The sequence below is a fragment of the Cinclus cinclus genome, chromosome 10 (genome assembly GCF_963662255.1).
Source record: "Cinclus cinclus chromosome 10, bCinCin1.1, whole genome shotgun sequence".
Lineage (NCBI taxonomy): Eukaryota > Metazoa > Chordata > Aves > Passeriformes > Cinclidae > Cinclus > Cinclus cinclus.
Window position 1 is genome coordinate 1682111 of NC_085055.1, and position 26855 is coordinate 1708965.

A 26855-nucleotide genomic window follows, 5' to 3' on the forward strand; every position below is an offset into this window, starting at 1 on the left:
CGCCGTGAGGGGGCGGGGAGAGCCGGGACGGGCTCGGCGGGAGCCTCCTCTCGTTCCTTCCTTCCCCGGGGCTGCCGCTCTGTGAGGGGCCGGGGGCAGCCGGGTTCGGAGGGACCTTTCCCTCACTGCCCCGGGGCTCCCGCCCGGCGCTGCCGCTCCAGGAGGGGCCGTGAGGGGCAGGGGGGAGCCGGGATGGGCTCAGGGGGAGCCTCCCCTCCCTCATTCCATCCCTGGCCGTGAGGGGCCGAGTTCGGTGGGACCCTCCCCTCCCCTCCCTCATTCCATCCCGGGCCGTGAGGGGCCGAGCTCGGTGGGACCCTCCCCTCCCCTCCCTCATTCCATCCCGGGCCGTGAGGGGCCGAGTTCGGTGGGACCCTCCCCTCCCTCATTCCATCCCGGGCCGTGAGGGGCCGAGTTCGGTGGGACCCTCCCCTCCCCTCCCCTCCCCTCCCCTCCCCTCCCCTCCCCTCCCCTCCCCTCCCCTCCCCTCCCCTCCCCTCCCTCATTCCATCCCCGGCCGTGAGGGGCCGGGCCGGGCCGCGGCGCCTGCGCTGAGCCCCGGAAGAGGCGGGAGCGACCCGGGGCTGGAGCCGGAGCCGCAGCCGGAGCCGCAGCCGGGGCCATGCTCAGGGTGTTACGGGCCGGGCTGGCCCCGGGCCGCCCGCGGCACATGCAGGTACCGGCAGCGGCACCGCCCCAGCATGAGGGGACGGCGGCCGAGGGAGGGGAGGGAGCCGGGAGCCGAAGGGATGGAGGGACAGCCCCGGACGGGCCGCGGCAGCTGCAGGGAACGAGCAGACGCCGATCACACGGATGGGGACAGGGAAACCGGGAGTGAGCAGCGGGGCGGGCGGGGGTAGTGAGAGCTCCGAGGTGACTCTGGAACTCGGTTTGAGGTGCCAGGAAGCCCTAGGGAAGCGGTGTGGCAGTTTAGCCATGGGCACTGTGAATCCCAGGATAAATCACGTTGGAAAAGCTTTCCAAGATCATCGAGTCCGAGCTGTGCCCGATCCCCACCTTGTCCCCAGCCCTGAGTTCCACGTCCAGGAATTCCTTGGGTGCCTGTAGGGATGGGGACTCCAAACCTCCCTGGGCAGCACCTTCCAAAGCCTGTCCACCCTTTCCATACGGAAATTCCTCCTGGTGTCCAAGCTGAGCCTTCTCTGGCACAGCCCGAGGCCGTTTCCCCTTGTCCCATTGCCGTGTCTGTGATCTGTGTGGGATCCACTCCTGGCTGACCCAGTGCCCTTCTCTTGCCTCGCAGCTCCTGCTGACCTCCTGCAGGCACTGCTCTTCGGGGGTCCTTCCCAACGAGAGGATCAGGAATATTGGCATCTCTGCTCACATCGACTCCGGCAAGACGACGCTGACAGAGCGGATCCTGTTCTACACGGGCAGGATCGCACAGATGCATGAGGTCAGGCTGAGCCCCCATCAAGGACCTGTGCACCTCCACGTTGTGCTGCTTTTCCTCTCTGCATGAGGGATGATGCTCTGTCCATAAGCATCACTCCTGCACATGGATTCACAGAATTGTGGAATGGGTTGGGTGGGAAGAGAAGTTAAAGCCCTCCCGTCCCACCCCCTGCCATGGTTGGAGCAACCTTCCGTCGATCAGGTTGCTCCAAGCCTAGTCCAGCCTGTCCTTGGACACTTCCAGGGGTAGGATAAGAATTCTTAGCAAACTCTTTGAACTTGGTTTTTTGTCTCCTAAGGTGAAAGGTAAGGATGGAGTTGGAGCTGTCATGGATTCCATGGAGCTGGAGCGGCAGCGGGGCATCACCATCCAGTCTGCAGCCACTTACACCATGTGGAAGGACACCAACATCAACATCATCGACACGCCAGGTCAGGGCAGCTGGAACACCTGGGGAGTGCTGTTCCTCATGGGCACAGGGCACGTGGTGCATCTTTGTGTCCCTCGTTGTGGTGGAACATGAGGGATGGGTTCTAAGTGACAGAAGGTTTAGATGGGCTATTGGGCAGGAATTGTTCCCTGAGAGGGTGGGCAGGCCCTGGCACAGGGTGCCCAGAGCAGCTGGAAGTGTCCGAGGCCAGGCTGGGCTTGGAGCACCCTGGAATAGTGGAAGGTGTCCCTGCCATGGCAGGGGGTGGGATGGGGTTTAAGGTTCCTCCCACCCAAAGCATTCCATGACTCGATGCTCCTTCTCTTGAGCTGATGGGACTCAGTGTGATTCCCTTGGCTGTTGCTCCTTTCCAATGCATTTATCATTTTTATCTGTTGTCCAGGCCACGTGGACTTCACCATTGAAGTGGAGAGGTCTCTGAGGGTGCTGGATGGAGCCATCCTGGTTCTCTGTGCTGTGGGAGGTGTCCAGTGCCAGACCATCACTGTCAACAGGCAGATGAAGCGTTACAACGTCCCCTTCCTCACCTTCATCAACAAACTCGACAGGATGGGCTCCAACCCGGCCAGAGCAGTGCAGCAGCTCAGGTTTTTGGCATTTGCAATGATTCCTGAAATTCCATTGCCGTGGTGGGTCATTAGGAACAATATTGGAAAGGCTTTTCTTGGGAGCTGCATTTTGGAGAGCTCCTGACTCGAGGTTAAATCCTGATCTGACCCAGGATAAATCCCCATTGTCCCAAAAACCCCCCAAATATTGGTGTCAGCCAAGACTTGCAGTGACCAAGGGCTGGGCTTTGGTGTTTGTTTTTTTGATGGAACTGTATCAACACTTCCAGCTCTTGGAAAGGACCAGCTTTGAAAGCAGCCTCTTAGTTTTCCCTAAATCCTGGTGCTGCTGAAATTCCAGCAGGGAGGTGACATGGGGTGGTTTGGATTCCTGGAGGTCCTGCTTACTCCCTGCCTAATTGGATCCATGAGATAAACTCCTTAAGGGAGAAGCAACTCCCTCAATCAAGCAATCAGTCTCAAACTGGTTTCCCCTGCTGTCTTTCCCATGGGAGTTTCTCCCTGGGCCTGTTGGGATACAAAAGGTGGGATACAAAGCCCCAAACCACAGCTGGGTGTTTTTTATCCGTGTTGGCAGATTGGGGCACATCCAGAGGACAAGACACAGGGATTTTGTGGGAGAGGGATGTTGCTGAAAGACAATATGGAGCACAGACAGAAATTACTTTTTTTCTTCAATAATTCCCGTTTTCCCCTTTTTCAGATCCAAGTTGAAACACAACGCAGCTTTTGTTCAGATTCCAATTGGGCTGGAGGGAAACTTTAAAGGAATTATAGATCTCATTGAAGAAAAAGCAATCTATTTTGATGGGGCACTTGGGTAAGTCCTGGAAATTGCTTCTTTTCTAGCTGGAGCTGCTCCTTGCAGGAGAAATTCCTGCAGTTCCTCTTTAGAGATGAAACCCAGCTCTTCTGGGAATTTGGGAATGAGCTTGTGCTGGGGCTGAGGGTCCTGCACTGGGTGGGGGTGGCTGCAGCAGGACTTGGTTGCTCTGAAGGGGTGGTAGCCACACACTTCCCACCTGGAGAAGCAAGAGACTGCTCCATGATGGGATCCTGCAGCGTGTGTGGCTCCCTGGGATGAAGACAAGCTGTGGGTGAGGCTGTTGGGAGGATTTCCTGATCCCTGCAAGGTCCTGCCAGGAGCGGGAAGGACTCCCCCACATCAGAGACTACACACTGGTGTTCACGGGGGGTTTTTCCCCAGGACCCAGGCGAAGGGTGGGGTGTTGTCAGGCAGGGTGGAGCCTGTGCAGTTCTGGGAGTCAGAGTGTTCCCTGTGTGTGCAGCCAGACCCTGAGGCTGGAGGAGATCCCGGCCGAGCTGCGGGCCGAGGCTGCCGAGCGGCGCCGGGAGCTCATCGAGTGCGTGGCCAATGCTGATGAGCACCTGGGGGAGCTGTTCCTGGAGGAGAAGATTCCCACAGCTGCACAGTTAAAGGTGCCCTCCTTGTGCTGGCTGTTGTCCCTCACCTGTGTCCCTGTCCCCTCGTTCCTCGATAAATGTATCAGGAATTCAGTTTGCTGGAGTTGTGTCACCTCAGCTGAACTCCAGTTCCCCCCATTCCCAATCTGGTTTTGCTTTGCATTGGAAAGAATTCTGGTTTTATGGGAAGCCCTTGTGTTGGAGGGTGTCCAGGGGACTGTGGGAGCAGCTCTTTGCTCCAGGAGTGGAGAAGCCCAGGAGAGCCAGGGAATTATCTGAGCTGTCCTGCAGGAGGAATTCACAGGGATATTTTTCAGCTGGCCATTCGAAGGGCAACGCTGCAGAAATCTTTCACCCCTGTCCTCGTGGGAAGTGCTCTGAAGAACAAAGGGGTGCAGCCACTGCTGGATGCTGTCCTGGAATACCTTCCCAATCCTTCTGAGGTGGAGAACTACGCTCTCCTCAACCAGGGGTGAGTGCACCCAGCAGCAGCAGGAGTGTCCAGGGGCAGGGCTGTGGAGAGTGTCCCTGCCCACGGCACTGCATGGGCTTGAAGGACCCTTCCCACCCAAAGCACTCTGGGATTCCATGGAGTAGTTCCAAAGCAGGAAACATTCCTAACAAGATCCTCAATCCTTTACCATTAGTACCAAACAAAGCCATCACAATCTGGCACAAAGCCCCAAAGCTCCCCTCTCATTTGAGGGTTACTCTCTGTACTGGGATTTGACCTATTCAGGGTTACATTCGGACAATGATGGTCAGATAATCTTTAGAACTGATGGCAGCCCTTAATTAAAGCCAGGCCTGCCTAGAGGAGGGAGCACATCCCAAGTGTGTAAATAGTGTTTTATTCTCTTATGGACATGAATCCCAGAGTCCCTGAGGCTGGAAAAGAGCTCCAGGATCATCGAGTCCAGGCTGTGCCCAATCCTCCCTTTGTCACCCAGGCCAGAGCACTGAGTGCCACATCCAGGAATTCCTTGGACACCTCCAGGGATGGGCACACCAAACCTCCCTGGGCAATCCCTTCCAAGGCCTCACCACCCTTTCCATGGGGAAATTCTTCCTGATTCCACCCTGAACCTCCCCTGGCCCAGCCTGAGGCCATTCCCTCTCCTCCTGTCCCTGTTCCCTGGGAGCAGAGCCCACCTGGATGTGTGAACCCCAACAGCAGAGCCTGTAAATGTTTAGAGGAGACTCCTGTGCTGCTTCCTAACCTCACCTCCCTCTGATCCCTCCTTTTTAGGGATTCTCAGGACCAGACCAAGTTCCTGTTGAACTCTGCTCGTGATGATTCCCAGCCTTTTATTGGCCTTGCCTTCAAACTGGAGGTGAGTCACTCTGCTCCTTCCCACAGGTAATGGAGAGGGTCCAGATGGTGCTACCAAAACTTACCTACAGCAGACTTTGAAGTCACTTTATCCTGAAAATACATTTATATTTGTAGTTGTATTTATATTTATCTTCTTTTTTTTTTTAAAAAAAAAAGGCTTCAACCATAAAAATGCACAAACGCTGCCAATTTGGAACTTTAGGGTGGGTTCTGGACCTCAAGTGTTTCCTGGTTTTCTTGGTTAAAACTTGAACATTTGGGGGGGTGTTGGATTAATTGAAATATTTTCAGGGGAAAATCCTGTGTTTGGAAACAATGGGATGTGAGAGTCAGAGAAGAAAAAGTACAGAGATTTAAGCAAATGAATCGTTTGCTACTTAGAGAGCAGCACTTCAGGATTTGTTTGGAACATGGAAAATGGCTGGACAGATTCCATGGTAACACGTGCCTCTGTTGGGAAGGTTTGGGAGTGAAAAACTGCTTCTGAAAATTGCCAAATTCCATTGCAGAGCCAGGTGAAAGCTGTTTAAAAAAAAAAAATCTTCCATTTGCAGCATGAAGAACTCGCACCACATTTGATCAGTGCAGCTGGTGCTTGGAATTGGTGCTGGTTGGTTCCCAGGATGATGAGATTTTGGTGGCTTGTGCTTGCAGGCTGGCAGGTTTGGGCAGTTAACCTACGTGAGGGTGTACCAGGGCATGCTGAAGAAATCAGATTACATCTACAACACCCGCACGGGGAAGAAGGTGAGGGTGCAGAGGCTGGTCAGGATGCACTCGGATAACATGGAGGTGAGTGCATCCCTAGGGATGGGCTGCCAGCCCCTGGCTAATCCTGATGGGTCAGCCCTGCCTGAAGCACAGCATGCTCTTTGCTTCTGAACAGCTTGGATTCTTGTTTGATCCCGAATTAATCCGAGCTGAGCCTTGCCTTTTGTCCTTTGAATAAAGAGGGAGATTTGCAGGGCTTTTTTCTGCAGGCTGGGGTTTTTAAAACAGTGTTTATGGGTCTTGTGTAATCCAGGTGGAGTTTGGATGTGAGGGAAAGACGAGAGTTGATCCTGGGATGGTTTGGGATAGGAAGGGACCTTAAGGATCATCCAGCCACAAGGGCAGGGACACCTTCCACTGTCCCATGGTGATCCAAGCCCTGTCCAGCCTGGCCTTGGGCACTTCCAGGGGCAGCCACAGCTTCTCTTATCCCAGCGTTGTGTGAACAGGAGTTTTCCTCCCCTCAGGATGTAAATGAAGTTTATGCTGGAGACATCTGTGCCCTGTTTGGGATCGACTGTGCCAGCGGGGACACGTTCACAGATAAAACCAGCACTGACATCTCCATGGTGAGCCCCCCTTGCCCTGGCTGCCTCGGGCACTGCGAGTCACCAGGATTTTGCTGGAATTTTTCATCATCCCCTTTTCCTTGGCCACACAGGAATCCATCCACGTCCCTGATCCCGTCATTTCCGTGGCTGTGAAGCCTTCCAACAAGGTAGGAGCCTTTGGATCGACCTCTTCTCCCTGAGGTCCCTCCCTTTGCTGCTCTGTGATTTTATGGAACACTGAGCACTGTTTGAAAGTGTTTTATCCCAAATATCCAAGATTTTAGCCCCAGGGCTGAGCTGGACGCTGTCACTCAAGCAGAAACATGAACTTAATACTGAACACCTTAATCAAGAGTTATAAAATCCATAAAATAACCCCAAAGAGCAGAAATGCTCAGCACTGGATGGGAAAACTTGAGGCTTTTTTCTTGGAATGGCTCCTGGATGTTGAGTAAATCTTGGCTTGTGTTTCAGAATGACCTGGATAAATTTTCCAAAGGCCTGGGTCGCTTCACCAGGGAAGATCCCACCTTCAGGATCCACTTTGATGAGGAGAGCAAGGAGACCATTGTGTCTGGGATGGGGGAGCTGCACCTGGAAATCTATGCCCAGGTAATTTGGGAAGCACATTCCATGGACTCTTCCCCCTCCCTGTTCCTTCCTGCTGCTTAGGGAAAAGTGGGAACTTTTAAATCAACTTTTGAAGGTTCTTTCTCTCCAGTGGTTCCATTCTGAAGGCTTCTAAAAGGAATTTTTGCCTGGAATATTTTTAGGATTTGGTTCAAATCCATAAAAAATGTATTAAACACTGCAGCTCTAGCAGCCTTTGCTTATAATAATTAATAATACCTAATTGTAATTAATTTCTACAGAAAAATCCTCTGTTTCTGTGATTTTAAATGTTTCATTCCCTAATAAAAGCTGGTGTAGGGAGAAAGGAGTAGTTACAGGGATTTGTTTCATTCCAGCTGATGTCTGCATTTTAATCTTAACACAACAAGATGTATCTTAAATATTGACAGAATGAAGAAAAAGTGATTTTTGCCTTGAAAAAGTCGAATTTTAATAGCATAATTAACGCCGTTTCCTTTTCCTGCATCTGAAGCTGCAGGTCGTGATGTGGAATAATCTGTTAATTTAAAAACAATGAAAAACCCCAAAAATCAATCCAACCCCCAACCAAAAAAAGTTTTTAATCCTGATGAAGTCACTGAATAATTCCCAGTGGAATCACCCTGATCACTGTTGGCTTTTTCCTGCAGAGAATGGAGAGGGAATATGGTTGTCCTTGCACCATGGGGAAGCCCAAAGTTGCCTTCAGGGAGAACATCTCTGCCCCTGTGCCGTGAGTATTCCTTATAATTGTTGCATTGAGGAAATTCCTTTGGCATTCTCAGTTCAGAAAGGCCCAGGAAGGTTGAATTTCACATCTTGTACCATGGTAGATCCCCACTCCCATCACCTTCTGTGCCTCCTCCCGGGCTGGGAGCTCTGGAGCTGCTCCCAGGGCTGCTCAGGTGTTCCCTGCTCCTGGTCCCTGGCACTGGGACACCCGTGCCCCACGCTGGGGGTGCCACAGCACGGTCACCTCCCAGGGCAGCACCTCCTGTGGGACACACACAGCACAGTGAGCACCCCCTGCTGCCCTCCTCCAACCAGCCAGGAGTTCTCCTCATGGAAAACCTGGGAATGAAACCCCAGGGAGTGGTGGGAGTGCAGGGGGTCAGGAGCAGTGGAGCTGCAGCTGGGAGGGAGATCCCTGGGTTGTTACAGTCAAGAGCTTCTCTTCCCAATTTTCTGTGGTTTTCCTATGAAAACACCTGCTCAGATCCCAAAATTTTCATGGAGAATAGGACAGGATGTAAATGCTGTTCTGGGAGCCAGTTTCTGCTGGGAGTTACTGGGATTGCTGAGGTCTCTGTACTGGGCCACCAGTGCTGTCCTGGGCCATGGAGGCATCCAGAGCCCAGCTGGAATTCAGCTGAGCACCCAGGATTTCCCTTCCCTTTATCCCTGCCCCACTCTGGCACTGGGCTATCCCAAGGGAGAGCTGTGAGGGACCAGTTTTGAACCTCAGCCATTCCCAAGAAAGCCCCAAAAGAGCTGGAAGTTGCTGCTGCTGTTCCTGGAATGCTGAGACAGGCAGGGATGGGGACCCTGAGCTTACCCTGCAGGGTCAGGTCTGTGTCTGAGCTGGAGCTCACACAGCTGCAGCCTTAAAACACCCAAAAAAGGCTTTTTAGGAAAAAAAAATTATTTACCTGGGACACCATTTCATGGAGTAGAAGCACATAGTCAAACTGAAGATCTTCATCACTCCTTTTCTGGAAAGACAGGATGAAAAGGGGTGAATTTGGGGATTCTCCCACCTCAGAAAAAGCCAATCAGTCCTCTGTGGTTATCACAGAAATTCCCTGATGGATTTCAGATAAAACTGGCAGCTCAGGATCACAAATGAAGCAAGTGGAGCTCAGGCAGTGTAACAGAATTACAGCTCCTGGTTTGAATTTCTGTGCACTCCAAAACTGAATGTAAAGCTTTAAAATTCTAATTCCTGCCTCACAGAGACCAGTTCTGCCAGGAATTCTTTGGGATGGGAACACCTCATTCTAGAAGGTGTCAGTTTAACCCAAACAATCCCAAATAAAATTGTCAGGAGGATAAGGACACTCCAGAGGCTGTACAGTGAGTGACAGTCAGGGATTCTGAGTGACAAAATAAACCCTGGCCTTTGCAAGAGACTATTTTCCTGTGTTTTTCAGGGAAAATGGAAAACATTTACCCAGGAGAGATGACAGCTGGCTTAGTTAATAGCTACTTTTCTCCTTTATCCTTAATATTGCTAGAGGGGTTGAAAAGCTTTGGACTCTTGCTGGTGCACAGCCCTGCAGCAGCTGCAAGTTCTCTAAAATGCCATCAGAGGGAGCAAAACATTCACAAATCCTGCTCCCACAAATAATTCCTGTCTCCTTCAGGCCCAGAACTTCCTGGGAATTCAGTCTGTTCAGAGAGGCAAAACATTTGGAGCTTTTGGAGTCCTAAATCCTGCTGCTTTTTCCTGGCTCTTGTGGGAAATTGCTGTGAATTTAAAGCTGATGATCACTTTAGGGTTATTTCTAACCCAGAATAGATTTTTCTCAATAGAACACAGCAAAACGAGGAAGATCTGTAGAATTCTGTTCATTTAATTAATTCTCCTTTGCTACAACTGCTTAGCTCTTGAATACTTTCCCAGGGAAAGCCAAGGCCAGGTTGGATGGGCTTGGAGCATCCTTAGGCTGTGGAAGGTGTCCCTGCCCATGCTGGGGGGGACTGGGATGAGCTTTGAGGTCCCTCCAGCCCAGAGCAGCCTGGGATTCTGTTCCTGCTGGGAACTCACCACTTGCTTCACGTGTTTAACTTGGGCAAGGTGGAACTTGGTGTTTTCAGTGGAATTCTGCCAGGTCACGTAGCCAGAGGCCACCCAGGCCAGCAGGTGGATGGGCTCCAGCGCTGGGGGAACGTTCCCGTGGCTGTCTGGAACCAAAATAAACACTGGATGTTAGAGAGAGCCCTTAACAGAACATTATCACCTCACACTGGGCTTGCTGCTCAAGTCACACAACCTTCCACAGCCTTTGGAACAGCTGCTCCATCACCACAGAGTTTTTCTGCCTCCCACTTCACACAATCCTGGAATTGTTTGGGGTGGAAGGGACTTTAAATCCCATCCAGTGTTTCCCCTGCCCTGGCAGGGACACTTTTCACTGTCCCAGGCTGCCCCAAGCTCCATCCAGCCTGGCCTGGGACACTGCCAGGGTGTCCTGCTCCATAATAGAAATTCCAGGTGTGGAAGGCAGGGATGGCTCTCACCCTGGCTGTACATTTGGGGTGTTGGATGTGCTGTGCCAGGACACAGAGGGAGCAGGAAGACGTGACAGTGCCAGCTGGTTTTCCAGAACACCCAGAATCAGGAATAAATGGAGTGGCTGTGATTGCAGACCCCCAGAAGGAGAAAGGGAAGCAGCAGGGTGAAGGCTGGACCCTCTCCCAGCCCTGGGTTGTACCTGGGATGTTCTCTGCCACAAGCTCCTTTTCCAGGCTCCTGATCCGATTGTAGAACTCCTTGTCTGCTTCCTCTGTGCTCCTGAGCTCTCCCTGCACTGTGAGCTGCACATCTGGGGCAGAGGCTTTGCTGCCCAGGTGATAGAGAACCTCAGCAGTGCACTTCACAGTCCTGTCCTGCTGCAGAGTTAATGATGTGCATTATTATCTAATTGAATATCTGTATAACCAGGGCGGTCTGCACTTCTGAAAATGGGATTTTTATGTAGCTGCTGTTTTTTCTGAGTCTGCTCCTGGAGAGATTTAAGACAAAGTTAAATTCCTGGCATTCCTGTGAATGTTTAAGGGTAGGATTTGCTTTCTGCAGTGGTTGGGGTGCAGAATGTCCCTTGTGCTGCTCAGCTGGAGCTGAGTGACACTGAAATGCCCTTGTCATCCCTGCAGCATTGTCTGCTGGTGTAGTGCAAGGTACCACGTGGGCAGTGGATTCCTTTTGGGTAAAATTCAGCCTTTTTGGGGCCTGACTGGCAGTACAGAAGAATCAGGAGCATGATTTGAAATATGAAGTGCTGTGTCCACAGAGTGTAATTAAAGCAGTCTGACTCACTTTGTCCAGCACATCTTCCAGCTCCAGTTCCAGGTAGTACTTGTGCCCAACATCATCAATGTCCTAAAAAAGAGAAAATATTAATAACATTTCTTTTGGCAAATGTTGAATGGCTGCATGCTGGACAAAGTCAGAGAATCCCAGGATGGTTTGGGGTGGAAGGGACCTTAAATCCCAACCACTGCCAGCCCTGCCATGGCAGGGACACCTTCCACTACCCCAGGCTGCTCCAATCCCAGTGTCCAACCTGGTCTTGGGCGCTTCCAGGGATGGGCATTCTGTGCCAGGGCCTCTCCACGCTCACCTCTATCCTTGAACACCCCTGAACTGCCAATTTTGGGCTCCTGTGTGATTCTACCCCAGAATTTGCTGCTTGCTTAAATACCTGAAAGCCTCCAGTGCTTCCTTCTATTAATTCTATTCTGCAGGTTATTATGAATTGGATCAATTGCCCTGTCTTTTTGTGGCTATAAAGAAGGGAGAAGCTGGGATTTTTTTGTACCCTTGGTTTTGAGAGGGGGTTTGCTGTGTCCCTGCAGTGCCAGGTGTCCCTGCAAACCCAGGGCAGGGCTGAGATGTGTCCTGGCACCCACAGGAGCACCCATCCTCCTCCTCCTCCTCCTCCTCCTCCTCCTGCCTGGGAGGTTCCTCCTGGCCCGGTGCCGGTGCCGTGCCCTGGGCAGGGCTCCCTGTGCCCTGCTGTCACCGCCGGTGACACACGGGGTGTGTTCCACATCGCGGACCCACCCACGGTGACACCGAGCTCCTGCCGGGGTCCCCAAAGGGACACAGCCTTGGGACATCACCCAGCCGGGCCGGGGTCACCTGGAGCGGCTGGGTTTGGGATGTCCCCGGAGGGGACACTGCACAGCTGTGTGCAGCTGTCCCTGTGCTCTGCCCTCCCCGTGGGAAGGAGCTGGTACCACGGTCCTGGTTCCCGTGCCAGGTCCCGGTTCCCGTTCCCGTGCCAGGTCCCAATCCCGGTTCCCGTTCCCGTGTTTGTCCCGGTTCCCGGTCCCCGTTCCCGTGTTTGTCCCGGTTCCCGGTCCCCGTTCCCGTGTTTGTCCCGGTTCCCGGTCCCGTTCCCGGTCCCTCCCGCTCACCTGGCGCCGGGCCCGCCGCAGCTCCCGCAGCTCCAGCCCCCGGCCGGGGCCGCCCCGCAGGTACCGCAGGTAGCCCAGGGCCAGGGCCGCGGCCCGGGCAGCCGGGAAGTGGCTCGGACACAGCTCCATGGCCTGGGAGCCGCTTCCTCCTGCCGCAGGAAGAGCCCGGGCGGGGCCGGAGCGGGCGGGGCGGGCTCCGAGCCGCGGGATGGGGAAGCGCATCCCTGCGGGCCGCGTTTGGAGGGATACTGGGAGCAAATCCTTCCCCGGGAGGGTGGGGAGGCCGTGGCGCCGGTTTTCCAGGGAATCTGTGGCTGCCCTATCCCTGGAAGTGTCCGGGTTGAGCGGGGGTCGGAGCAACCTCTGATAGCAGGAAGCGTCCCCGCCCGTGGAATTGTAAATTTAAATTCCCTTCCAAGCCGAGGCGGTCTGCGCTCGTGTGAAACGCAGAATGGGAATGTTTTCCGTGTAAAGCTGCGGTTTGGGGGATCGTTGGGGTTTAGGTTTGAGTTCACCCACAAGAAGCAGTCGGGAGGAGCGGGCCAGTACGGCAAAGTGATCGGAGTGCTGGAGCCCCTGGAGCCGGAGGACTTCACCAAACTGGAATTTGAGGACAGAACCATTGGCACAAACATTCCCAAGCAGTTCGTGCCCGCTGTGGAAAAGGTACAGACCTTTCTGTGTGATACAGAAAATCCTGATTCCTCTTGTTTTCCTTCAGTACCGGGCTCGCAGCTGTGTGGTTTTACTTCGTGTCTTGCATTCCTGGGGTTTCCAGTAAATTCAGGAGCTGTTTCCTTTGGTGGTGTGTGCTGCTTCTGTTTCCCTTGTGAGAGCCTCCTGCTCAAGCTGCTTTTTCCTGGCCTCTACTGCTTCCTGTGGTCCCACAATTCTCCTCCCAACCCCAAAATACGCAACTTCTGTGACTTCCTTGAGGCCAGTTATGGAGGAAGCTGTAATTAAACTGCATTTCCTGCCTCAGTTCCCAAATTCTTTATCTCCTCTGTGACTGTCTCACTGTATAATCTATCACACACAGCTTTAATTAACCTACCAACATCTTGGAGTTCCTGTAATAACCTACAATTATTCCTTCATTTTTCCATGGTGCAACAGTTAAAAGATTTTTGCCAAATCCTGAAAAAAAAACCCCAAAAACCTAGTCTTAAAGGAATCTTGTTCTCCAGGCAAGAGCTCTTTCCACGCTGAGCATTCTTTTGGGGTTTGGCCATGGAATCCCTTAAAAAGGCAAATCCTGAGGCCGTTTTTCCCTTGTTCTGTGATTTTTGTTTGTGGAATCAAGCTGAGGTGCCAAGGAGTGGCTGCAGATTGCTGCTGCTGACTCTGGGGTGTCGTTGCCAGGGGTTTCGAGATGCCTGTGAGAAGGGGCTGGTGTCAGGACACCGCATCTCCGGGGTGCGCTTCGTGCTGGAGGATGGAGCCCACCACATGGTGGACTCCAACGAGATCTCCTTCATCAGGGCAGGAGAGGGGGCCCTGAAACAAGGTACAGCCTCCTGCTGGCACGGGTTCCAGCACCCACCTGTCCATCCCCCACCAGTCCTTCCTGCCTTTTCCCCCCTTTCTCCCTTTTCTTTCCCCCCTCCCCTATCCATTTATCCATCCCTCCCTCCACCCCCCCCCCCCCCCCCCCCCCCAAACCTTCCAAACCTTTCCCAGTTTTATGGAGCAGAACCTGTACAAGACTTTATAGAATTCCTGAGGGAGGCACAATAATTTCTGTGACTGTACAAAGGAAATCCTGTTTTCCTAGAATTCAGTAAAGCAATACCAACAGCTTCATCCCTACAGGGTAGGAAGAGCACATTTGATCAACCTGGGCCTTTAGGAAAAGTTCCTTTGTTGAAGGAGAGGTTAAACAGGGAAGGGGCTGCCTTGGGAAGTGATGGGGTCACAATCCCTGGAGGTGCTCACAGGTTGGTCCTGATGATCCTGGAGGTTCTTTCTACCTTTAATGATTCTGTGATGATGGCCCCAGGAATGAAAGGCCAGGAGCTGGAATTCCATGTGTTGTTCATGGCTTTTCCCTGGTTTCCCATGTTTTTTGTGTTGTTTTTTTTTTATTAACTATAAACCATTAACTTTTTTATTAACCATAAACCATTGTAACATCAGCTGGTGCTGGGTCTGAGACAGAGACATGTGACAAAAAGCCCTTTATTGTTCTCACGTTCACCTTAAATACCCATTTAAATGTTCCTGGGCAAGCACTTAGGGTTGGTTCAAAGTTCAGGCTGCTCAACTCTCTGACCTAAGCTCCAGCAGCTTGGGCTGGAACTCGTTGGGTGAAATCCCAGGTTTTGAATCTGTCCTGTCCCTGTTCCCTCTCTGTCAGCCCAGGCTGCTGCTCAGTGTGACAAACCCTGTGCTGTGCTGTGGGAGCAGCTTGCCTTAGCCCATGCTCACCTTTGATGCTGGATTCTCAATTCCCTCCTTTCCCAGCCATGGAGAACGCCGCTGTGCGCCTCCTGGAGCCCGTCATGGCCGTGGAGGTGACGGCTCCCACGGAATTCCAGGGAGCGGTGATCGCTGGGATCAACCGGCGGCACGGCGTCATCACGGGCCAGGACGGCTCCGAGGGATCCTTCACTCTCTATGCTGAGGTCCGTGTGCTCACCTGGCCTTTCCCTGGGCTGGGCTCCCTTGTTTCCCTCACTTTTTATGGATACAGTTGTGGGCTGGCTCAGTTCCAGTGGTTTTTTTTCTTTTATCTCCCTCCTCAAAATGATTGGAAAGGATCGCTGGGTGTTTTCTTGCTGGGTGGGGAGGGGCTCAGGATAACCACGTCCCTCTGCTTCCCAAATTATCCTTGGAGGAATGTCTGGAGATAGCTCAAACCTGGCTGGTTGACTCATTACTGAATTTAGGATGTTCCAGTTCCTGGTGCACTCACACTCTCAGATTTTTGAGGCTTCTTGCTGAAAACACACTGCAAATATAAATTAATTGAAATAATAGAAACTTTACAACCGCAGACCATTACATCAGAGCTGTTTAAAGACAGCACTGACTCTTTATGTCATAATTGGGATTAATTAGCTCAAAAGTGATGTAAAAAACCTCATTACGAGCAAATCTGTTTGGATTTTAGGTGCCACTGAATGACATGTTTGGATATGCCACCGAGCTGAGGTCTTGCACAGAGGTGAGTCCTCCTGGTCCTTTTTGCTAAAGCGTGTTTGATTCTGGAAGTTTGGGCTCATTAGATAATCCTACCCACAGCAGCTGCAGCAGGGAATGAGATCAAACCAAACCAGAGCTGTGGAATCCCTGCCTGTGGAATTCCTCCACACCCGAGGAGTTTTGTTTGGGTGGGATTGGAGAGGATCCTGGGTGTCACTTCACTGACAGGAGGTTGTTGCACGTGGCCCATCCTCACTTTGTTTTCCCACCTCTGCAGGGAAAAGGGGAATACACCATGGAATACTCCAAATACCAGCCCTGTTCAGCCAGCACACAGGAGGAAATCATCAACAAATACCTGGAAGCAACGGGGAGACTTCCTGCCAAAAAGGGCAAAGCCAAGAACTGATGGGATTCCTCTGGAGTCCACTGAACAGTTCCTCCAACAGCTCACTTCTCCAAGCCATGGGAGCAGCCCAGGCTGGCTGGGTAAGGTGGGATTTGGAGTTGGAATTTTATCATCAAACCTTTCCTCTGGGCGTAGTCAGCAGCACCAGGGGATCACCACGGGATTGCTCACATGTAAATGCTCTTGTCACAAAGGGATGTTGAAACACGGCTGATGATGTGATTGAGATTTGTCTTAATTAAGAATCTATTAAAATAATTTTATTTTGTACTTGATACATCTTTATTTGGAAATGTTAAACCAGGAAACTGAGGTAAGAGCTGCTGGGCAGGTACGGGGAGTGGGACATCACTTGGCATGTGGTGCTCCAGATTCCCTGCAGGGAACAGATGGAATTTTCCTCTCCAAATCCTTTGGAAATGGCACAGAGTCCTCCAAAGTCCCAAGCCACTGGGCAAAGCCATCACTCAGTGCTTGTCACCAAATCCATTTTCACTGGTGGCATGAGGATGGAGCTGAGTTGCCAAGGAGGTTGGGAGGAGCTGCCTCTTCCCAGAGCTGGGAACAACATGGAATTACTGTGTGCCTTGGGAATGTGGCTTTAATGGGCTGGGGATGTGGATTCATGGTATGGACTTGGCTTTTGGCTCTTGGTTAGAAATCCAAACCAAAGATCCCTTTTCCCAGAATCCCACAATCCAGAGGGGTTTGTTAGAAATCCAAAGATCCCTTTTCCCAGAATCCCACAATCCAGAGGGGTTTGTTAGAAATCCAAAGATCCCTTTTCCCAGAATCCCACAATCCAGGGTTCAGCTGATGTTCAGCTCAGGAATCACTTGACTTCTCTGACTCAAAGCAGAGACAAAACAGAGGGATTGGGTGAGAAGATACTCCCATAATTCTGTATTTTTAATTATTCCCAGAATGTCCACGTTGAATTTTCTTCCCTTCTTCCTGCCCTACTCAGCTGAAAAGTGTTTTTGCAGATTCCAGCAAACAGGGAGTGAAGTTCCAGTTGAAACCCAGTGACATTCCTGGCACAGCACTGGGGTTGCTGCTTCCCAGACTGGAACAACTGGAGCAGCCAGGCTGCTTCTCACGGAAGGGCTGGAAAATCATTTCTGGAAACCTTGGGAAAGGATTTGCCAGGGCCTGGAGCTGCTCAGGGATCCCAGGCAAGATGTGGGGTGTCCATGTGGTGCTTCCCTGGGACAAATCCATCATTCCTGCACATCCATGGCTTTGTTTTTGGGAACGTTCAGCTGGAATTCATTTCCAGAAAAGCCCTGCAGGTTCTGACATTTGAAAGCTTTTCAAAACAAGCAAATGCAGCACTTTTCCCAAAATTTGGAGATGTCTGATAAAAGTGATAAAAGCTGTGTGAACACAGGACAAGACACAAACATGGTGGGTGTGATTTTACTTGTATTTCTGGGGTTTATTTCTATTGATGTGATTTATATTTATATTCTTGGGGTTTATGTTATGTTTAGAGCAGTTGTGATGTCAATTCCTGGCTGATGAGTTCTGCCACATGCACTGGTTCTCCACAAACCTGGAAAAGAAACAAACCCCAAGAATTTTGCTGTATGATTTGAGGTTTCAGGCTGAAATCTTGACCTAAAAGCAGCTGAGGGAGACCTTTCCTTCGAATTCCACCAGCTTTGTTAACTTATCCAGAAGTTCCTGTGGAACTCCTTGACTGCTGTGAGTTTGTGAGCAGCCAGTTCCACCACCCTGGTGCCTGGGAAGTGCCTGATCCTCTATTCCAGCCCTGCAGAGCAGGTGGCAGAAACAAAGTAAGGAGACAAAAGCAGAGCCCCAAAGTGCCAAATCCATCCTATTTTCTTGGCTTAATTAAAAAAAAAATTAATCACCTGTTCCTTTAAGGAATGTTGGAATTTTGCTCCCTGATTTCACACTTCTGATGATAAATGTTCTCCCAGCAGGAAAACAGGAGGGTGTGGAATGCTGCTTCCCTGAGTATATTGGGTGCTGAGGGAAAATGCTTCAGTCAGAAAATCTTTTATTTGTGTAAAATGCTGGAATTTGGGAAGCTGACGTCACCCATCTTAAAAACATCCAGGGAAAGCTGTTGTGTGAAGTCCTTGAATTGTTGTTCCCAATCCCAGCTCGAGGATTGTGAAAACCACCCCAAGTTGAACAGAGCTTCTGTTCCTGTGGGACTTGGTGTTCTTGGGAAGGATTTGATTTACCCTGCCACAAAGCTGGCTAAAGGGGAAACAAGGTGAGTTTGGGACAGTTTGGCACAATCCCAGTGAGCAGAGGTGGGACAGTGATGGATCTGCTGGGAACCCAGCTGGAGAATCTGGTGACAAAGGACGAAGCCATGACTTTGTGGGACAGGACATGGCAGGAATAACGCAGGAGCTGTTCCCAAAGGTGGGCTTTCATCCCCAGGGAGCCCCCCTGACTCTGCAGGCTTGTTTGGGTTTGGGGTCACAGGGATGATGGAAATTTGGGCTCCACAGCAGCAGAAAGAAAACCCAGCCTCGACCCTGAGTGATGGCAGTTGGTTTATTTGAGATGTGAGTTAAAAATCAGCAAGATTTTAGCCCAAAACATGACAACAAATTAGTAGGCAGATCTTTCTTAGTGCCAGATTAACACTTTGCTCACGATTTTTATCAAAATATATTAAGTTTACAAACTCTTAAGGAACAGTTTATCAGTGACATGAAATCAACTGCTGCATGTTCATCTGTGTATATATGGAGTAGCGGAGGGTTGAGGCAGAGCTGCAGGACTTGAATCTCACAGTTGAAGAAGTGACAGGAATTAATTTTGGCACAGAACAGATGAGTGAAACCACTCCCATGCACTGACTGGCACAGAAGGATGATCCCAGCTCCAGGTCTTCAACACAGGGATCTGCTGATTGGATCTATATCCACAAAACTGAGGATTTCACTTAAAAATTTGCTCCTTTTTCAGCTGCAGGCCCAGCAGCTGATCCAGATTCTGCCCCAGATCCCTCATCCACAGCATGGCTCTGGGCAGCACAGAAATGTTTCACTTTCAGAGGGTGCCCGGGGAGCCACGTCAGGCGCATGTGACAGGAAATGATTTCCTGGAGAAGGGATTTAAGCACACGTTTTGTCATCTCGATGCAGTTCATCTCCTGCTGACAGGAGGGGTTGTTCACCTGCGCTTCCTTACCTGGGTTGGAATTTCATGCAGTAGCACAGTGTAGTCAAACTCAATAAAATCATCTTTCCTGATCTGGGCAGGTGTAAAAAAAAGAAAAGAATTATCAGGAACACAGGGTTTAGAGTGTTGAAATGTCATGTCTGCTGTGATTTACTGGAGCTCAGGGAAGGAGGTGAGCAGGGCCCCATGCCTGTGGTTGCTGGCTGCAGGGAGATGGGTTTTCACCGTGGAAGGATGGAACTGGGAGCACTTCCTGCATGGAATGTTTGAGGACACCAAGAGCTGTGTGGCTCTGCAGCCTGTCTGCACTGAACCCGGGTGCTAATTAACAGAATTTAACCCTCAATTCAACCTGAGGAGTACATGACCGTCTCCTTCAGAGACTGAGGAGCCAAGGAGCTGAGGAGCCAAGCGTGGCTCCTGCCTGTGGATCCCAGCTGGCTTGAGGGCCAGAGGGCTCTGGAAGTGCTGCAGGATGTGCTGCAGGATGTGCTGCAGGATGTGCTGCAGGATGTGCTGCAGGATGTGCTGCAGGAGCTGGAGCTGCTCCCCAGCCAGGGCCTGGTGTGAGCTGTGAGCACAGCCAGGGGCAGAGCTGTGGGGCTCAGCACCTGCAGGAGCCACTCCTGCACATCCAGGTTAAGGACAATTTTCCCAGCAAAACCTGGACCGGGTGCTCGTGGAGAGGTGGGGCTGCGGCTGAGGAGCAGCCCTGGGAATGTGGGGAATCCCCTCAGAGCAGGGCTCTGTGCTGCCCCTGCCCCACTCACCCACTGCCTCACGGACTTCACTTGGGCCAGGAAGTATCCCAAGGTCTCCGTGGACTTTTGCCACATGATGGAGCTGCTGCCAGCCACAGCCAGAGCCCACACTGGCTCCAGGGCAAGCTCAATGCTGCCATAGCTGTCTGCAAGGCAAGGAGAAGAAAAAATAATATTAATTCTGGCTGGGCAGCAGAAAAGTGATGAAGCTCAGAGAGTTTTGCCTGGCACGGCAGCACTCCTGGATGGGGCTCTTCCCTCTGACGTGTCACTGGGAGGAGGGAGGGGAGTGATGCTAAACCTGCAGCTCCAGGCAAGTATAAAGTGGCAGAGCTGCCAATGCCAACAGAGGGATCCCCACGAGGAGGTGAGGAACTCAAAAATCCACAATAATGGGAGCCATTACCTAGCTGGGAGGAAAGATGGGATTTTCCCAGGATGTTCAAATTGTGTTGGTCACTGTGATTGAATCTCTGGGGCACGGCTGGGGAGGTGTGTGGGTCTGGACATTTGTTATTCCTGGAGGACAATGTGCACTGGTGCACTTAGCAGTGGTGTGGAGCTGCTTTTAAACCCAAACCACCCTCACAGGATGGTGCTGAGAGTGCCAGAGGGAAATCCAGAGGGGCTCTGTTCTCCCCAAAATCCCTAGGGAGCTGGGATTGCTTTGGCAGCAGGAGGGGCTCAGGGTGCTGCTGTCAGTCCTGTGTCTCCTTTTCAAAGGCCTGTGTCCCTCATGTCCTTGGAGACAAAATGGAATACAGGTGAATACTGGAATACCTGGAATGTTGTTTCCAGTTATTGGTTTGTTTTGGTGCTTCATCTTTTGGTAAAGTCTGTTGTCCTCCTCCTGGATTTCCTTCTGGTCTTTGGTGTGGGAGCACTTGATGCTGACAACAGGAGGAGACTTTTTCTTTGGATACAGCACTGTAGCCAGGCAGTTTCCAGCATCTTCCTGTCAAGGGCGAGTTTAAAACTGATATTTTTAATCAAGATTTTATTTACTAGCAACTCACTCTTTGTATGAAGCTGTTCAGGGGTTAGGAAATTGTCAAGGATTTTCTTTTTTTTCAGGAAAGAGGTTAAAACCACAAGGCTAAAGAGATTTAACAAAAGGTTTTAATTAATGCTTGTCCTGCTTTCAGGACATGACAATGCTCTTAAGTCATCCTGGAAACATGTGAGAGCTCAAGAAATAACATTAATTGATAACAGGCACCTTAATGGTGCCAGCTTTGAAACAAAAACAATCCAAGGCTTCACAGTAAGTTCTGAAAATCATTTGAACTTTACAAAATGAGTGTAAAGGAAGAGGACAGTAAAGTACTGCAGACAGCTGGGACAGGGTGAGTGGAGGAGTGTGGAATTGGAAAGAACGTGGAGCTGTCAACTCCTGATTGCCATTTTGGGGTGTGGGGAGCAGAGAGAGAGGGGAAGGGGGACAGAGGGAGAAAGAAAGGGGAGCAGAGGGAGAGAGGCAAAGGGGGGCAGAGAGAGAAAAGAGGAAAAGGGGAGCAGAGAAAAGAGGAAAAGGGGAGCAGAGAAAAGAGGAAAAGGGGAGCAGAGAAGGAACGAGGAGCAGACAAAGAGAACAGGAACAGAGAGGGGTAATGGAGCCCACACTGTCACATTGTCACTGGCCACTGCACAGCTCCAGTCAGGCCTTTGGCTGCCTCAGTGACTTGAGCAAGAATTCCCTTTGGGATTGAGGCCTGATGATCACTCAGGTGAGCCTTGGAGCAAAGACAGGCAAGGAGGAGCAGATTCCCATTGTGGCAGATCCCTTCAGGACACAAATGTTTTGGAGCAGTTTTGGAGCTGCTGGAGTTGATTTAATGCCCAGGGTGAGGAGGAGGAGCAGGAACTCACCCCAGTCCTGTAGTCCTCAGTGCTGAAGTGCAGGTAATACTTGTGGCCAGACTCTGGGATGTTCTGGAAGAGAGAAGATGGAGCCAGCAGTGGAATTAAAGCCTTTTGTCCTGCAAGGAGCCCTGAGGAGGGAAGGTCCCTCCTGAAATCCCCTGGGTTTGAGTGCAACATCACTGATTTTTAGTATTTCTTGGTGTTTAAATACAATTCTGGCTGTTTGCAGGACCCAAAGTGAACACTTGTGTGTTATTTTTCTAACCATGAGCCTTCCTGTTCCCAGCACACTTTTCCCAGGAAATTTTTAATGGTAAAGGTGAGTGGAGTTTCACACCCACAGCAGATCCTCAGCTCAGCACCTGCCTGTGGTACCTACACAGAGCTGCAAAATGCAGGTAAAAAATTCCTTTAACCAATCTATTTTTATCAAATTCCCTCCTGGAGCTTTAGGATGAGGTAAATCCAGTGTGGAGCCAAATCTCACCGTGAAGGAGGTGCAGGAAACAGAAATTAACAACAAGTCTGAGCTCATCCTCTTTCTCCTCTGCATTCTCCTTTTCCCCTTCTGCCCTTTTTGTGTGTTGCCTCAAATATTGTCCTCAAAGTGCCAATGGGGCATGGGCAGAGTAGTGAAAACTGGCTTTGTGAAATGCAGGATCACCAAAGGAGGAGTGGCTGCAGTGAAATTAAGTTTAGAGGGGTCTGATTTAATCTCATCTGATTAAATTTGGGGATTTTTACAGTGACCCAGGGTTACTCCTGTAGATCAGGTGAGAGAAGCTGCAGTAGGCAGCATTAGAAGAGCACAGAATTCTGTTTCTGGGGGTTTTGTAGCAGATGTTCCCTCACAGCACTGCTAGTAGGTACTACCACCCTACTCCTGTTGCCTAGAGAGCTTTCAAAGGATGCTACACAGATAAAACAAATATTTAGTCTGTTGTGAACACCTGAGGCTTCCTGAGCTCACCACGGAGAAGGGAGAAGCTCCACTTGGCACAAAATAATTGTAAAAAATCTCTGTAGTCCTGAAGGAAAACTTGTATTTCCACTATTTATTTTTTCCCACTCCCATCCCAAAATGCTGTTACCCAATCCCAGAGTGTGAGCTGAGCAGAGCTCAGGGATGTCTGGCAACCCTCAGGGAAGCAGCCAAAGATAAAAGAGAAGAAAACAAAAAGAGAAGTCCAAAAAATAGAAGAAAACAAGTGAGTAATTCATTTCTCCACTCAATATCTGGGTCACGGGATTCTTTTACTTCCGGGCTCCAAATTACTGCAACTTTCCTGACAGATTTTAGTCCTGGGAAGGCCAAAACAGCAAAGTCAGTGCAGGTCCCCCAGGAATCAGTTTGCAATGAGTTAAAATGGGTTTGCAATGAGTTAAAATGGGTTTGCAATGAGTTAAAATGGGTTTGCAATGAGTTAGTTTAAATCGGTTTGCAATGAGTTAGTTTAAATGGGTTTGCAATGAGTTTAAATGGGTTTGCAATGAGTTAGTTTAAATGGGTTTGCAATGAGTTTAAATGGGTTTGCAATGAGTTTAAATGGGTTTGCAATGAGTTTAAATGGGTTTGCAATGAGTTTAAATGGGTTTGCAATGAGTTAGTTTAAATGGGTTTGCAATGAGTTAAAATCGGTGTGCAATGAGTTTAAATCGGTTTGTGTCCCGGTGAGCCTGTGCAATGTCCACACGGATATTTAAAAATGGGATTTTCTGGTTCATTTTAATCAATATTTCACCTGGCTTTTCCTTTTCCCCTTCACCTCCCTATTCCTAAATTAGAATTTCCAGGACAGCTTGGGATGGGAAACTGCTCTCAAAAGCTTCCCTTTAAATTCTGGGATCTTCAGCTGGCACAAACCAATTCTTCATTATCAAAAGTGTATTTTAAAGTGCAGGACAACACCTCCAGGAGCTGCTGTTTCCTAGAAGATCCTCAGTCAAGAAGAAATAAGGGACAACAAAAATCATCTGCATCCAACAGCAAGGTAAGGATTATTCCACATTTGGCATTTTGTTGCCAGGAAAGAAAGTCTCATTTTACCTGAACTTGAAAGATCTTTCCCATCTAAGAGACTTCCCCAGTGCTGGTTCCAATTACCAGTTCCACCAGCTCGTGGGCTAATAAAGTTAGTATTAAATTACAGTGCTCATTATTAGATTCTACCAAAAAATTGTACTGATTTTACAAGATCCAGTAATAGAATAGCCAATAGGAAATTAGCCCATTTTCAAAAAATAATCATAAACCAGACAAACCTAGAAAAACAAAACCTCCAATCCCAACATTTCTGCCTCTTGCCTTCACGTAATACAGCAAATTCCTTCCAGGAAATTCTTTTCATTTTATTCCAGGGGAGGACAGGAAAGAAGGAAGTTCCCACTTTTAGTGCATTTATCCTCTTGTTTCCACAGAGTGTGCAAAAAAAAAAAAAAAAAAAAAAAAAGAAATAAACTGCAGAGAGTGGCTCCAGGGAGCTCCCACAGCACCCAGCACTGAGGAAATAAGGAGCAATTTCAATTCTCTGTAATAAGAAGTTAATTATTTTCCTTCCTGTATCTGGAGGCAGGTGGCTGATAGAGGGTGGAAAAACCCCTTTCCCTCCCCACAAATATTCACTTATTCTTCAGCCAGGTACAGGTGTTTATTTATGGAAATATTTACATGTAGACATATGCAAAGTGCCCAGGAAATACAGAAGGAGCACTTTTGGAGAATATAAAATAACACAGAGGATTCCTGTTGCAAGTGTTTGTAGCAATTTCACAGGAAAACTTTAATATCCCAGGAGCACTTCCATGGTCAGCACCCAGTGACCTCTGCAATACAAGGGCTGCATTAATTAATACATCCTCGATATTTCTGGTGGGTTTGGAATATCTTTTTTGAAAGGGCAGATTTAACACTACACCCCCTGACTCAGTTTTAGGAGTTGCACAGGACAAGTGGTGGAAGATCTCCAGATCCTGGAAAGGATCCAGTGGAATCCAGTGCTGCCTTTGGCACCTCAGACTGGGAAGCCAGAACAACCAGCCCTTGTTCTTAGGAGCTGCCCAGTAAAGTCTAGGGTCCAGACTTTTTTTTTTTTTTTTTTGGGAACCAGAACCACCAGCCCTTGCTCTCAAGAGCTGCCCAGCAGAACCCAGGATCCAGAATTTGTTCTGGGAATTCAGAACAAGCAGCCCTTGCTCTCAAGAGCTGCCCAGCAGCAGGAGCACAGGGCTGGATTTAAATCCGATCCCTCGGCTCTCCAGGAAGGTGATGCATTCCTTCCAGGATCTACAGCCCGGGACAAACATTCCCCAGAAGTTTCTGCCTGATCCAGTACTTTCAGAAAGTGAATAAGCTATAAAATTCCCCAGACCTGGAGGAGGAGAAGGGCTGTACCCGGAGCACCACCTCGAGCATCTGCAGCAAGTTCCCGGTGATGGGGAGACTCTGTCCCTGCAGCTGCTCCTCGCTGGGACTCCTGTCCCGTTCTGTCCCCTCACTTCCATGGGATTTATGGAAGACTAAGGTAGATTTATTTTCTGGTGGGAACTGCATCGCCTTTAGATGAAGCTCGTGGTATGAGGGAGGGACTGCCAGGCAGCAACTCCTGAGGAGAGCCAGAGGAAGGGGAGATGGGACAGTGATCCCTGAGGACAGCCGGGTGTCCCTGAGGAAGGGGAGATGGGACAGTGATCCCTGAGGACACCCTGAGCGAGAGGGGACAGCGGTCCCGGCTGTCCCCGAGGATGGGGCAGCGGCTCCTGAGGGACGCCGGCAGGCGCCCGATGCCCTGCGTGGGAACGCGCTAAGCTCGGTTCCGTGTAACAACACTAATGCAATAATTACTGTTAATTACACTCTCCCGTCTTTCCCTTTACACCCCGCCGGCTCCCCGCTTACCTTCAGCGTAGCCTTGCGGACGTGCCCGAGCGCCCTGAGCCCGCCGAGGGATCCCGCCTGGAAGTTGCGGTACTGCAGGGCCACCCGCGCCGCCGCCGCGGCCGAGCGGCTGCCGGGCTCCAGCTCCTGCCCGGCGCCCGGCGCCGCGGGGCAGCCACGGGGAAACACGAGCACCAGCAGCAGGAGGAAGGCGGGCGGTGAGGCACGGAGCCCCGGCAGGGTAAGGAGCCCCGGCATGGTGCGGGCAGCGCTGGGCACTGGGGCGGGCCCGGCCCCGCCGCCGTACAAATAGCGGGGCCCGGCCCGCTGCTCCCGCCCGCTGGCAGCGCCCGCCGGAGGGCCCGGCCCGGCCCGGCCCGCGGTGCCTCCCTTCCCTCAGCCCTCCCACCCCAGAGCCCCCACGGGCCGGGGGGGCTTGAGGGGAACTGGGGTGGACTCGAGAGGCACCTGGGCATTGAGGGGAGCCTGGGGGATTTGAAAGGGTTTGAGACTTGCGAGGGGAGTTAGGGGGATTTAAGGGGTGTCGGGTACTGAGGGGAGCCAGGGGAGCTTAAGGGGTGTCAGGAATTAAAGAGAGCCAGGGGGATTTGAGGGGTGTCAGGAACTGAGGGGAGCCTGGGGCACCCTGTGGGGACCAGGAGGATTTGAGGGGGACCAGGAGGATTTGAGGGGACTGAGGACTCGAAGAGCAGCCAGGGGGACTTCAGAGGACCGGGGGTTTTAAGGGGAGCCGGGGGAGTCGAAGGCAGCAGAGGAATTTGAGGGGACCAGGGGTTCTGGTGGAGTCAGAAGGATTTGAGGGGGTGTCAGGGTCCAAGAGAAGCCAGGGGGACTCGAGGGGGAACTGGGGGTACTCAAGGTGGGCTGGGAGCCAGGGGGACTTGAAAGATGGTGGAACTTGAGCAGGACCAGGGGTTCTGAGGGGAGCCAGGGACACTGAGGGTCACAGGATTTGTCTGAAGGGAGCCTGCAGCTCAAGCCAGATGTGTAATCCTGACACAGATCAGAGCAAACACAGGTAATGGTTGGGAAAACGCAGTTAGCTCCTTCTCAGCATTACCACAACTCAACACCTCCCCAGACCCCAGAGCCTCGCTCAGACCATGACATACTTTGCCTGGGACGCAGCTGAAATATTCCAAATATAATGCAGAAGAAGCATTCATCTCTGGAATAAATATCACTTAGTGAAGTTTTTGGAACCAGTTCAGTCATGTCTTGGTAACATGAAGAAAAAAACAGAGAAAGCAGCCAGATTCCCTTAAAATTATTTTTGGGATACGAGTGGGCTTGTTGCCTTGCTCCTCCTGGAAGCATCTCTTTTGGAGAGGCTGAATG

General features: G+C 50.9%; 3 protein-coding genes across 4 annotated transcripts; 1 reads left to right on the top strand and 2 right to left on the bottom strand.

Moving 5' to 3' along the window:
- The first annotated feature begins 592 nt into the window (after window positions 1–592).
- GFM1 (G elongation factor mitochondrial 1) lies at window positions 593–16102 on the top strand. Of its 2 annotated transcripts, none has more exons than XM_062498893.1 (18): window positions 593–676; window positions 1265–1417; window positions 1716–1848; window positions 2251–2455; window positions 3141–3257; window positions 3727–3877; window positions 4180–4334; window positions 5112–5196; window positions 5853–5990; window positions 6437–6538; window positions 6631–6687; window positions 6995–7132; window positions 7783–7865; window positions 12778–12940; window positions 13637–13781; window positions 14738–14898; window positions 15387–15440; window positions 15696–16102. In XM_062498893.1, exons 1-18 carry the CDS (start codon window positions 623–625, stop codon window positions 15825–15827), a joined length of 2226 nt encoding a protein of 741 aa, XP_062354877.1. In that variant the 5' UTR covers window positions 593–622; the 3' UTR covers window positions 15828–16102. The 2 variants fall into 2 exon arrangements, with proteins under 2 accessions (XP_062354877.1, XP_062354878.1); XM_062498894.1 differs by having other exon boundaries at window positions 5853–5945.
- On the bottom strand, window positions 5486–12619 carry LXN (latexin). Its single transcript, XM_062498895.1, is given in 7 exon segments — window positions 5486–5525; window positions 5527–5648; window positions 8782–8844; window positions 9900–10036; window positions 10567–10741; window positions 11172–11234; window positions 12275–12619. Coding segments are annotated over 7 exon segments (822 nt in total). The 5' UTR covers window positions 12497–12619.
- A 2657-nt stretch (window positions 16103–18759) lies between the features above and the next one.
- Window positions 18760–25754, bottom strand: LOC134047917 (ovocalyxin-32-like). The gene is made up of 6 exons (XM_062499388.1): window positions 25518–25754; window positions 21629–21691; window positions 20540–20714; window positions 19769–19905; window positions 19008–19070; window positions 18760–18918 (listed from the first exon to the last, which is right to left on the bottom strand). The coding sequence occupies exons 1-6, from the start codon at window positions 25752–25754 to the stop codon at window positions 18760–18762; spliced, it is 834 nt and encodes a 277-aa protein (XP_062355372.1).
- Window positions 25755–26855: the final 1101 nt, after the last annotated feature.